Source organism: Semicossyphus pulcher, unplaced genomic scaffold (genome assembly GCF_022749685.1).
Source record: "Semicossyphus pulcher isolate SPU_LCO1_2020_fin unplaced genomic scaffold, fSemPul1.0.p SCAF_23, whole genome shotgun sequence".
Lineage (NCBI taxonomy): Eukaryota > Metazoa > Chordata > Actinopteri > Labriformes > Labridae > Semicossyphus > Semicossyphus pulcher.
Window position 1 is genome coordinate 6,061,364 of NW_027211697.1, and position 13,733 is coordinate 6,075,096.

The 13,733-nt window shown below is 42.5% G+C and overlaps 1 protein-coding gene across 2 annotated transcripts in view; it reads left to right on the forward strand.

The window, feature by feature from the left end:
- Positions 1–238: 238 nt before the first annotated feature.
- Positions 239–13,733, forward strand: part of LOC138602534 (voltage-gated potassium channel KCNC1-like) — a 65,297-nt gene continuing 51,802 nt past the window's right edge. For both annotated transcript variants that reach the window (XM_069674021.1, XM_069674022.1), the window contains exon 1: positions 239–887. In XM_069674021.1, coding sequence (XP_069530122.1) covers positions 345–887 — 543 coding nt within the window. In that variant the 5' untranslated portion in view covers positions 239–344. The remainder of the gene's footprint in view (positions 888–13,733) is intronic.

Here is a 13,733-nt window from a genome sequence, read left to right on the forward strand (position 1 = left end):
TTATCCACTAATGTGAATTCAGTCAGTAAGTAAATAAGGTAGTCAGTCATTCAACGGGAAAATCTATTGATTCATAAAATCCGCATCCCACATATTCCCTGTACGCTTCTCCGTCATACACACACTTGCAGATATACTCTATCTCCTTCTCTCTCTCACATACATACGCAGACTCCTCCTTCCTCTCTCCTCCTCCTCCTCCTCCTCATCAGTTGGTCCTGTGACTCCTTGCCGGGACGGTATAACAGTAGCCTACAGAGCGTGGACCGGCGGTGGAAGGGGACGGACAGTAGCCGCAGCAGCAGCAGTCGGGCGCACCGACCGAAGCATGCTCCAGCGCAGCCATGACTTGCTCGGCGTCAGATAGCGAGAAGATCGTGATCAACTGCGGTGGGATCCGACACGAGACCTACCGGAGCACCCTAAAGACGCTGCCGGGGACGCGCTTGTCTTGGCTAACCGAGCCCGACGCATACAGCAACTTCGACTACGACCCCAAGTCCGACGAGTTCTTTTTCGATCGCCACCCGGCCACCTTCGCCTTCATCCTCAACTACTACCGCACCGGCAAGCTCCACTGCCCCAACGATGTTTGCGGGCCGCTCTTCGAGGAGGAGCTTGCTTTCTGGGGCATCGATGAGACGGACGTGGAGGCGTGCTGCTGGATGAACTACCGACAGCATCGCGACGCCGAGGAAGCCCTGGACAGCTTCGAAACCCCCGAGCCGGACGCACCAGAAGATGACCCAGCTCTCACCGGCGGGGCGGACGGTGACCTGAAGCGGCTGTGCATGCAGGAGGATGGCCGCAGGGCGACGTGGTGGGAGGTGTGGCAGCCCAATATGTGGGCGCTATTCGAGGACCCCTACTCCTCCAAATACGCACGGGTGAGTGGCCAGATAAGTGCGAGCTATTTAAAAGTTGTTTTTTCTACTCTTTCTTTTTTTCCTTTCTTTCTTTCTTTTTGTCTGCATTTCTTTCTCTGGCGCGCGCTCACATACACCGGTTTGGCACGGTTTTGGCCACTATACGCATTGTTGTGCGTAAAGTTGTGAATGTCCTGGAAGAGTGGGGGGTGTAAAAATCCACTGCAGTGTTTTTCAACAAGTATCCCTTAATTACACGAGTTAGATAGATAGATAGATAGATAGATAGAGTAAGTGCGTCAGTATGTAGCTCATTTCTTTCTTTTTTCTTTCTTTCTATGATTTACATTCTGCACATCACTTTTCTCCTCTTCTCTCTGTTTCCTCTCCTGCACTTACTTACCCCGCCACTGCTCATTTTCTATTAATCAGTCACTTTGATATTGTGTGAAGTTCTGCCCACTGCTGATGCCCATTTTTCTTTCTCTCCCTCTTGTTCTGTCTTTCTCATCAGTATCTAAATATGTGCACCAAATTATCTCTATGGCGAATTACTGAACATGATTTAATTAGGAATCACCCTCCTTTAGAATCAAGTTCTCTCCACTATCAGTCCACATTTGTTGTAAATTGTTCTAAAGTCCACTAATCAACTTTATCATCAAATAACTGCTGCTGACAATGTTGGCGGACCGTCCAGCCTCCATTCATCTGTTCTCTATTATCTAATATGTTCCTGATGAATCAAAACTACACTCCCAGAAGCAGAAGCCACCATACCCTTTATCAGAAATGTTGCTGGATTTTTGTGTGTGTGTCTCTGTGCAGCGGCACACATGCACATTAATGCACTATGCTCGCAGGTCATGGTGAACATGTTTCTGTTTGTTCTTGAGTGTATGTTTGTGTGTTTCAGAACTGGTTGACTGGTTTCTGTCATTTTTTTTTGTTTGACTTTGCTGGTAAACACATCCTTCTGGTTCAGACTTAAGCACACCCTGCATGAAATTTTATAACAGGTTTACATTTTGCAGAAATACTTTCCCTACCTAAAAGTACAACGGTGAATTCTTTATGGCTCAAAAAAGAGAAGACGGAGAAAGAAAGGTTCTCTCAGCACAAAGAGCTTGGTGCAGTATCCTGAAGGCAACACGGGGAAAAGCTCTTTGGAAGAATGTCTTAAAGGATCCAATAAAGCAAAAACCTTAAGTGTACAGACCTGGGCTTTGAACACAACCATACCCCAAGAACGTATACACTTATATTTGACTATTCTGCGGACACAGTTTGCTGTTCATGTCGCAAAATGAAGAAAAGGCTGAGGAGGAGTTTGTGGATTTTAATGTGGTGCATACAACTTTCATGAAGAGACTAAATGCTGTATCCCATGGTCGTGTAATAATGAAAAAATTTGCAAAACTCTGATTTTTTTTATTTTTTTTTAAGAATTTTTATTTGTCTAAAAGATTAAACAAATGTGATAAGGATGGTGGGGGCGGGGAGTCCCTTCCAGTCTGACTTTAATCAGCCCAATTGGGTTTTGTAAGGTAGGCCAGCTGTCGTACCTGAATCAGGTTTTTATATAAAGATACAATAATGGATATTTTTGATTTCAATTTATACCTTGCAAAGCACATTTTGAGTGTTTGCCTGTGTTTGTGACCATGTTTTCTAATGTGTCTGTGACCATGTTAGCGATTCATTAAGCGGAGAGTGACATTTCAACATTTCACATTTTTAAACGTGTTATGGAATCACTTTGCCCAGCTACACTTGATAAGTTCAAGCGTAATTGTAGGTTTTTAAATTCGGTGAATCTATTTTTGGTAACTGAAATCAGCCTGCACGATCGCGCCTTATTAGCTTTTGTTTGAATCTGCAATAAATTTGCCTATTCATTGCCGAACTTTTCTTTTGCTTTGATCAACCATTGGAAATGTACATGAAATCGGTGCGTAATTTACTGCATTTCTTTATTTAAATCACGTTGAAACAGTGATAATTTGACAGCCTCTCTCTGTCCATGGTGCTGAAATACATGGCCCACCTTGGCTCTTGCTGCCTGCTGAGATCCAAGACCATGGCTGTCCTTGTAGTTCCAAGGTCCATGGAGGTCCAAGAGAAGATGAGGGATGTCAGTGAAAAGCTAATGTTAGCTAATGAAGGAGTTCCTAAGCTAAGCTGAATATAGAGAATTAGTCACCTAACCTGGTCAGAACATTGTGGGACTAGCTTCCTTGATAATTCTCACATTAATCTGTGGAAAAGAGAGAGTCAGCCAGCACTTGGTTTTTTAGACTTGCAGCTACCTTCGTTGTGGAAGTCAACAAAAGGGGTGTACCTGATAATGGCTTTAGGAGGGGTCACAAGCTTAAAAGGGATTCAGTCTCTCTTTGCTTTCCCATCTTTTCTCTCTTATCTCCACCTGTGAACTCAGGGTTCCTCTCTTTACCCTCTTCCTCTCCCCACTTTCATTACTCTTCTCCCCCTGTGCAGTCAGTCTTCCATCTCTCACCCATGTCTCCCTTTCCCTTCCTCTGCTTAATTGTCTCCGAAAATCCATGGCCATTTGCAGAGCCAGCGCTGACCTGGATCATTGCGAGTTAGGTGTATTTTTTTTTGTGGACTCTGCCATATGCAAAGAGACAGTTTATTGACTTGGTCAGTGTCTATGACTTAGAATGGAGACACACAATCAGAGGCAAATGTACTGCACACACTCAAACGCCCGCCCACACACACACTGACATGCCTGAAGTGCACATGTACTATAGGACGGCATGATTTCAGACAGATCACAGATCCCTTGTGCCTGTGCAGCAAGTCAATTTGAAAACTTTGAAATAAAACTGTATCTTGATTTTCTGGTTGGCTGATTAAATTTTTTCTCTTCTTCTTGTTGACTTGTTGTTTCAAAGATCTCCTGGGAGAAAGTCTTGCGTTGTGGCACCCATGCATCACCCCTAAACAACCTAAAGTGTACTTTATCTTTCTTCTACGTCACCTAACTTCCCACATGTTGAATGTCTCGAGTTGTTGCTCTGAGCAGCTAATATTTCCACGTGTTCAAAGTGGGGTCAGTTGACCTGATGTGTCTCATGTATAAGCACGTGTGAAAGATTTTCTCATTATTACATGGATTATATGTGAGCAATAGCCTTTCCGTGGTTAAAGTTCTGGTGAACGTAGAGTATCTGGTGTTTTAATTACCAAGATCAAGATAGTTGTCTGGGGAAAGTGCCGTCCAGACATTAGACTGATGACTGAAAAACACTGCAAACACACTGCACTGTATCTGCTCAGTAGTCCTGTCACACCTCCAAGGTGAACTGAGAGCAGCCTTACCTTAAAGCTTTTATACATTGTGTATGGGCTTCAAAAATGTCTCTTACCCGAAATAAATGACTCTACGGTGATTTTTCCCATAATTAGAAAGTCAAAGCGGAAAAGAGGCAGGAAAGGCAGGGGAAAGAGAGAGGGGAAGATATGCAGCAAAGGGCTTGGGTTGGAATTGCGTACGAGTGTGTGTTTGTACATATGCTTGTGCATGTACAGGTGAAGTCACAAATGTGCAGCACTGAAAAAAGATAGAAAACCACTGGCTTTACAACAAATGCTAAAGGAACAAGAGACAGAGAAATCGACCATTAAGTACAGATGGAGTGTGTGTCTACGGTATTTAGAAGGAATGGCCCTTTTTTTGCGGCTGCATCTTGTATTTAGGTCTTGCGGCTCTTTCATGGAGTCCCAAAATGACATGACAGCCAAACAAGTGATTGAAGAACCGGATGGGGAGGGGGGGTGACCGTAAAAAAGACAAAATTTAACACCAGGGTTGTGTCATGGTGGGGGATGGGGTGGAATCACTATGACAGCTGAGGTGACTTTGAAAGTGTTGCAGTCAATAGTTTCCGTGCCAGCGCGTTGACATAAAGATAGGTGGAAGGCATAGAGGGGGGAGGCCAGCGCAAAAGCAGCAGCAGCAGCAGCACTCAGGTTGGCCGAGGTCAGGCGGCGGGTTCGGTTTTAGCTGATTAGCTCGCTGGAGAACGACGAGGGCGAAGCTGCTCTTCCCTGCCAACGTCTCGATTGAAGAAGACGGAAAAGTCAGATGTTTAAAGACAGCGATGGAAAATTAATGACAGGGTCTTTGGTTCATTTCATGCGTCTTTCCATTAAGTATAGGCAACATCCTTGCAACGATAGCAAGGTTTTCAGTTTCTTCTTGTCTTTCTTTCCCTCCTGTCTTCTTCTCATCTACTCCAGTCTGTACAGTCCTCCCCCATTCCTTTTCTCCTCGTCATCACCACTGACAGCTTGCGCTGCTTTATTACCACGATTTCAGAGCTGAGTGCTGGATTGCTTATTATCGCTATTCAGCCCCCCCAACCCCCTCCACGTCCTCTCCCTCCCTCCCTCCCTCCTCTACTTCTACCCCTCCTCCGGTTCTCTCCAGCTCTCTGCTTGTGCTATAGCGTAACACTGCAGTCCCCGTAGTAGCTGACTGCGCTCTAGTCTGCTGCAGAGAAGGAGGGAGGGAGACACGGAGGGAGGGGAGGGGGGTGACAGAGGAGGTGTTTTTGGTGAGGGGGTGGTAAAATGAAATCAGAGTAAGAAGCAGAAGAGGAATAGGAAGAACAGGATGGGGGTCACTTTCCGCACCCCCTCGTTTTTATTCCCGCTGCCCCTCTTTTTTCTTTTCTGCTGAGCTCGGCAGGCTGGGATGCTCGTATCTGTTTATTGATCGGGCAGTGCGTCTCAGCTCGCCTCATTCAGGTGGACGTCTCAGCTGAATGGTGCTCCTTTGTAAGCAAAACCTTCCAACACACACATTCCTCATCTCTCTCTCCATTTTTTTCACACAATAGGGTGTGATGGCATTTCCTAGTCCCTTAAGGAAATAAATAAATACCAACACAGTGGCACACACACACACACACACACACACACACACACACCTACACTAAGTCACACTTACTGTACCGCCACACACAGTAATTGCAGCACTGATAATGTCATTTTGACCTCATTTTTAGAGCCTTGGTTGCGAGTGTGAGTTATCTATGTTCCTGATTATTACCCTGTGATGTCTGTTTAGCATATAGCTACATCAGTGCTATCCGCTGACGTGGCTTGTTATCAAAGAAAATTCTTCCTAGCAACACATTTGTGCACTGCGAAGGGTTAGGATAGTCGACGACGACAACATAAGCTATCATACTTAGCTCAAACTGGGGGCTGTTATTTCCTAATTTACTTTGAGATATTGTAATTATGGATCAGTCTGGAGCGTTCATGAAGCTGTTGCTGTAACACTTCACTTCAACTACAGTCAATAAAACTGGCTTCACACAGGTGCAAAATGTTGGCTCATACGCCCCATGGAGAGCAGATCCATAAAAAAATAGGCCTTTTTTTTTTTTAACTTACACAGACTTTTGTATTTTTACGCAGAAATTAAACTACCGCCTATAAAAACCCTATTCACTATATATTTATCTAGCTTATTGGCAGTATGGTTTTGAGTTTCCATTTTAAACAACACTTATTTTGCTTCTTCTGTTACTGTGTCTTTTACATAGCCGACTGTAGTCTGTGGATCTGGACTTAACTCGGATTCAAAGCTTTGTGCATGGTCCAAAATCTGAAGACACCATCCCAAAACAAGAGACGTCTTGCTTTGCCTGTGTCACACAACCCATACCGTATGTGCACTGCAGGTGAAGCCAGTAAAGCAAAAATACATTCCATGGCATGTCTACTCATTTAATAGTTTGCACGGATCTTTAGTTTAATGTAGCTAAAGAAAGGCATCAATAAAAATTGATTGATTGATTGAGTGTGCGGCGATGTATAACCACTTTCCCACTGGTCAAAAAACCTGCTAACACCCAGCTTTTTTTTGGGATAGGCTACAAACGGCATTTGACCCAGGTCTGCAATAGAGTAATTATCAGCTTGCCTGGTTTCAATACGCTAATCTCTGCCCCATTTTCAGCGCGATGCTATGCTCCGTCGGTAACTTCTGCGACTCCTCGTCATCTCAGCTACAAATTCCGCCCATCTCCGTCCGAACAGCGCTCGAACATCGTCCCGAAATTTGTCGTTGCTGAGTTTGATAAACAGACTGAATGAGTAGTAGACACAATAAAGACCTAGCCACCGTAACATCTTCGCTATTTACTAACCTTGTGTTCGGCGCGTTTGTGACATTAGGTAGTGACGCAGCAGAAAAGAGACCGAAAGGAGTATACTCCACTGGTGATAGGAAAAGAGACAATTAGCATCTATAAGCGGGTCTTCCTGGGTCTGAAAAACCTGTGTCAACGTGCTAATTTCGGTGGGAAAAAGGTATAATAAAGCTGAGACCTCACCAGATCGGTATACAAACACTTTACAAACAATTCAAATACAATTGCATAAAAATGGTTAAAATAGTTGGCTAAAAGTAATTAATAAAGAAGATGGCCAAAATATTAGTTTAATAATTGAAATATTTAAAGTAAGGGATAATATAGCTAGATTAATGCATACATTATATCCAGCTTCTGCCTCTCTCAGTGGTTGAACAATTGCATATTTCACCAAACTGACCCAATGAATTGTATGAAAAGATATTGTCACAATATTAACTTATATAATTGTTTGAGTCCTCACTAATATAATATTTTAAATACATTGAAACAAACACATTTGGGTCCTGATTTTTGGCACCTCTGCATGATAAAAATAATAGAGATGAGATTGGTATCCATATTTCACCTCAATCTTTTGAGCAAAGTGTATAACCAAAAATGTTGAACTACCCCTTTAAGAGCTTAGGTGAGACAGCTGGTCAGTGGGTGGAAACTGGCCCCACTTATTAACCGATTCACCCAAAAACAATGACTTAGCCAATGTTATTTATGGCGCAGGTACATTGCTTCTGACCTTCAGTATGAAACACTCTGCAAGATAGTAATGTCACTGCAAGACCTCAATGCATTTGCAGCACAAAAATGACAACCAGATAGTGATATTCAATCGCACATGCTCTCGCTGTGTTCAAAATCCTCCTGTTTTTTTTTCTCTCTTGACATTTGTCGACGTCTTTCCTCTTGTTTTAAAACCTTTAGCACCGCTCTGTCTCTCCCCCTCCCACTCCAGTGGTTTTGTTGCGCTATAGGCAATATATCCACCAGGGTCCCCCTTCCCCCTCTGTGCTTTTCAGGATAATGCTGCGACAGAGCTTTCTTCTCTATGTGGCGCCCATTGCAGGAGAGAGAGATGGAGGGAGAGAGGGAGGGAGGGAGGGAGAAGTGTGAATGTAAGAGGAGAGGGTAGAGAGAAAAAAAAGAGGGACACCATACTTTATTTGATGACATGTCAAGAAATAAAGCGTTTAACCTCTGTGTGATCTCCACTGTCCTATCTGCTGGCAGGGGTCAGCGAACGCATACACACACACACACACATACAAACACACATACACATACACACACAGGCTTAATGCAGAGGTACACACACAAAAGCAGCTAATTGAGCATAGAAAACAGCATGTGCAGTAAGCCCCTAGCCTTGCACAGCCTAATACACTCACACATGCTGCAGATTACTGCAGAATGATCTGCTGTGTGACGTGTATGTAAGTGTGTGTGTGTGTGTGTGGAAGTGTAGCTGATCTGATACCTCTCTTCTGGGTTTGAACACCCTTACCTCCTCACTGGTTTGATAACACTGTAAAGAGCAGATTGGGCTTAAAGAATGCTACAGTTAGCTGCCACGATTGCAACATGACATCTAACTGAAAGAACTTCCCAAACGCTAACAGTATCTTCAGACAGCTTCAGCATATGCACGCTTTGGTTCTCTTTGAAGGATTATTCCTTGTTATTCTTTATTTTTTAAATCCAATGAAAAGACAAAATACAACAGTTTAATGCTTCCTGACTTCTCCACCTTGTCTGTGACTCTCAACCCCGAGCTCATTGATAACTACAGTACACTATTTTTAAATCTAATCTAAAATAGCTCACTACGTCACTGTAGTTTTTCAAACTTACAGGAAGAAATAATCTAATGTTGGGGACTATTTTCAGCCATGTGTGTTCATTGTAATGAAGGAGCATGTCACCCAGTGTAACTGTGTTGCATTGGTGTGTTGTAATGGTTTTAAGATGGAGCTGTATGGCAAACGAGGATCTGGATACACAGAATCATTTTGTTGTTGAAAAATATACAATAATACCAGTCTCATCCTTGAAATCTCAGAGGAACATTGATTAGTCACTTTTGTTGGAGCTTATGAGATTTTATCAACATGCCATGAAATCCATCTCCATGCTTATGTCCTTGTAATAAATGTTTTTCTCATGTCACTGTAAAGCCTGCAAAGTTAAGTGGATTTTAGCCTTGCGTTACTGGTGCCAGTTTTACGATGGAGCCAGTAATGCATTTCGTTTGTGTTTTCTCATGTTGGTAAAACACAAGGTATGTCGGAAAACTAAACCCCGTCCTGTCTGGGTTCCTCGCATCACCTGGGTCACACAGCTTGGTAAAAGCAGGTCTCATGTGTGTCTGCAAGTCGATACCGGCCAACTACCTTTAAAATGCATTTTTTTTAGATGGAGTTTGGTTTAACTTTTTCTGATGCAACCATATTACCAATACAAAGCTAACCTTTAGTAGCTGCTAATAGCATATGGTCTGCTTAAGGTTCCTGTTAGCAAGTAACAACAACTCCCAGTGACACACCATTCACATACACATTCCTGGACACACTCACAAGCTCACACACACACACACACACACACACACTGTAATTTGCAATGGCTGAGCAGGTGCTTAATGCTCTTCAGCAGAATGGACCTGCCACCAACAACAGTAGCCCCAAGCATTAGCTCTGTTACAGGGTGCCCCGAGGTGCCAAAATTAAACCTCCTGTTCACACTTTCTTTTTGTTAACCTGTAAGACTAAACGCAGGGCAGCTATTGCCTCGTACATGAACACACACAGGTATCAGATGGTGCCCTCCAATTAAATACAAACCAATCATGTTTTTTTAAATGGCAAAACTGAATAAAATGTTGATTTCCCTCAGACTGTTTCATCTTGATAATGTTGTAGCATTGACATTCTTCAAAATACCCATAATTAGGTATGGCTCATTTTGTGTGGTGGTGTTTAATGAGTGTCAAAGGACCCTGGATGAATGCCTGATTGCTAGAGTGCTCACAGTGCATGAATCCTGTCAGTGTGCTGAGCCACTGAGCTGTCCACTGCTGAGAGTGCTGATACAGGGTGTGCGTTTCAGTTAACAGAGCTGTCCTATGAAAAAGGAAAAGCTTTACATGTACTTGTTTGTTCCCCTGTGGTGCTATCCAGCTCTGAAGTGGCTAATGTGGGTCGCCAGCACAAAGTAGCGACACGAAAATAGAAGCATTTCTGGAGGTAAAGAAGTGCTGAATCAACTTCAGAGCACAATTGTAATTTGGGAGTGCTTGTTTCGCTGGCAATTGTTTGTTGGCACTTTTGAGATGTTGAAGCAGCTGTTGAAACAGATGCGGTCCAGTGCTGAAGTGCTGAAATAGTGTGCAGATGGCACTTTCACTTTGAGGTTTGCAGATCCTCTTGGAAATTAAATGCAGCTCGCTTAAGTAGCAGTACATTATGCTGTGTACCTGTGCGTTTTAAAATTGATTTTAAGATTTTAATTATCACTTTTTAGGCTGGTATGCGACAAGCTCCTTTAAACAGCAATGATTGTTTAATCCCATATGAGCCTATAGTGAAGCCTGAGATCCTCCGTTGGGTCCCACTAAGGCGATCAGCCAATGCTTTGAAATGACCTGCTGAGGAGATCAGGCAAGCCACATCTCTTTTAAATCTCTTATAGAAACTCATTCTAAAATGTGATTTACTTAATTTACTCTGTGCTGTGTATGTCTAGTAATCTTATCATTCATTTTTAAAATATCTTTTCTTTTAGTTTATTCTTACTGTGATGTTTTTTTGTGTGATGTTTTTATCTTATTGCCACACTGCTGATTGCTGTTTAACTGCTGTTGTAAAGCACTGTTATACAAATAAAATAAAAAATAAAAAAACAATTTTTATTTTTTTGCATGCAGGTGTTGTATGAACAGTGCACCAACAGGACAACAACAAACAAACATTATCTTCTTTAAAGTTATAATCTCGAAGATCTCAGTTTTGTTCTCTTTGGCGGCACCCATACGATACGATAAATGGTAATTGCGGGAGCACACTTCCCAGATGGAGAAAGTGTTGCATGTGTGATGTCGGTGGCTTTCTTTTTTAGACTGTTTGCTTTCATCTGAGCGCGATCCTAATTTGTTTCTTTTTTTTGGGATTTTCACTTATTTTTGAAGTTGTATCTGTAGTCATCTATCTTTTCTTTGTTTGTTCAGCCATAGTAGATTACTGTATACTCGCAACACTTGCAGAGACCGGGTAAAGCAGCCACTTAGCTCCGCCTACCCTCTCTGGCAGACCAACCACTGGGTGATGGAAAACACGTCACTAATTGGGCGCCGCTTGTGAATTTTTCCGCGAAAGTCGCACCAGACACCCAGTCTGTATTACTGCAAATACAAAGGCTTTCATCAGTGGGCCATAGGCTCAATCACCATTGTGTTACCTCATTCAGCGATAGATAGTGACTTAACAGACTGTTATCTAAATGACAATCTTTGAGATTATTACTTTAACCAAATATTCAGGATGTAGGGAAATGCCGTTACACTTGAGAATCATTATGTTTTGTGATACTGCGCCGATTCTCAAAAACATAGTGCAAAGACAATACACAGCTCTATCAAAGAGACCTAAACAAGTGTATAACTTGTGATGAGCTGTAAGCAACTTGGAATGAACGAGTGGTAAACCTCCGCTTTACAGTCAGCCTGACCACAGCTGTGGCCTGTAACAGCTAAGAAGGTGTGATCAGAGATTTTAAATAAATCTCAGGCAAAGCTGTGCTTATGTCTCAATCACACTCTCTCTCACTCACTCAAACACGCAGACGCACACACATACTGTGGTCAGCACGACTTTATTTATTCATGACAAACATAACATTTGAAGAGCTTACTCAGGGGAGGTATTGACCTGAGGAAACCTTTCATAGTCATTTGACCAAACCAACGTATCATTTTAACACCCACTATACCAGTCCTCCGGCCGTGCACAGCACATCACAAAATTACAGTGAGGACAGTTCCCACTTCAATCCACAGTCTCCCATAGAGTTTCATTAAAGCATGATAAAGGCTTTTAAAAGATGGGTTGAAACAGAGCCAGTTGGCATTGACATCTGGAAAGACACAAAATAATTATTGGGCCTTATTTTTTTATATTTAGATACAAAAAGAGTTGAAACTGTCTCACTTTGTGCCAGGAGAGGCTGTGTAAGCTGAATTTAATTGGTGTAATCTTAGGATTTTCCAAACAATTCCTCCTTAGGGGGATTGTAGGAAAGCAGTAGTGCCACAGTCTCGGAACTGACATAAAAATAAAGCTTTTACCCTCCCTACATTGACGTACAACCCTTGAATGCACCAAACAGCAAAGTACCCAGCTTCTATCCGAAACTTCGTCCTCAGGTAGCCAAAAACCCATTAGAGGATCCCTTTCTCCCTTCCATCCTTCCCCCTCTGCTCCTTTCTTGCCCTCTAAATATAGCCTTCTTTCACTCTGTCATTTCACCTCGTCCCCCTGGTGGGGGTGGAAGTGTAACAGCGCCTCTAATGCACACTCATGGAGATGAGCCCCTGGTGCAGTCTCACACACACAAACATACACACCCTGCGACAGCGTGGAGGAGCTCTGCGGGGGGCGCTACAGCAGACAGCAGGCATGCATGGCTTTTGGAGGCACTTAAAAAAAAAGTGGTTTTAAGGAATATATAGAATGCATTTAGATACCTTAAATATCCCTTACTCGTCTCTTAAGAATGGAATTATTTTTAGAACAAAGGTAAAACTGCAGTGCAATCTAAAATTTAGCCTTAAAGCTGAAATGATGATTTACTAACAATGATGAACGGTGTTGCTTTTAGAGAAAAAGTCACAGAGATTCATCTCCAACTCTGCTTTGGTTCTACAGCCTGCGACTTTATTGTTTTGGTTCAGTCTCATTGCTCTCATGAACCTGGATTCCACCAGCAGCCGGCAGCAGGTTTCAGTGAGCCAAATATTTTTCTCATGAGTCTGAGGAGACAAAAACAGAGCTAAAAAATCGTAAATATTGTGTATATCAGGGGAACACAAACACTGATTTAATTTAAATAATAATTTGCTCTGTGTCTTCTGGGTGTTTAAAAGGACAATTGTATACTAATATGTTAGCCAAACCACATTTACAAGCTTTAGGTCAAACTAGTATATTTCAGCTAGTTGTGGGCAAACAATGGCAAAAAGTCAAGCACACAAACACAACAACCGAAAACAATAAGAATGCCACAAACTGATATTGTGAGCATGTTACCATGCAAGGCATCTTTAGGGCCTGTGTCCACTAATGACGTTTTTTGCGCTGACTAATCAAAAATCAAGAAGGGGCGGGACTTCAGATAACAACTTTGTCAATGACAATGACGAAAGAGAAGCTAATCCTTTTGTTTTTTTTGAGGCTACAGTTTCCAGGCTTAGAGCTGTTTGCTAATGCCAGGACACGATTCCTTTCCATTGTTTTATGTTTTCTTTGTAAAATTTAATTAAAAGCAAATTTTAAGCATACAGAGCAGTTTAAAACAGACTTAACGATCACTACCGAGGGAAGCGGAAGTGCCGCAAGACAACTTTCGTAACCTAGCAACAAGCGCTGGCGAGAAGCTCTGAAATTGAGATCGTGAAAAAAACGGCATT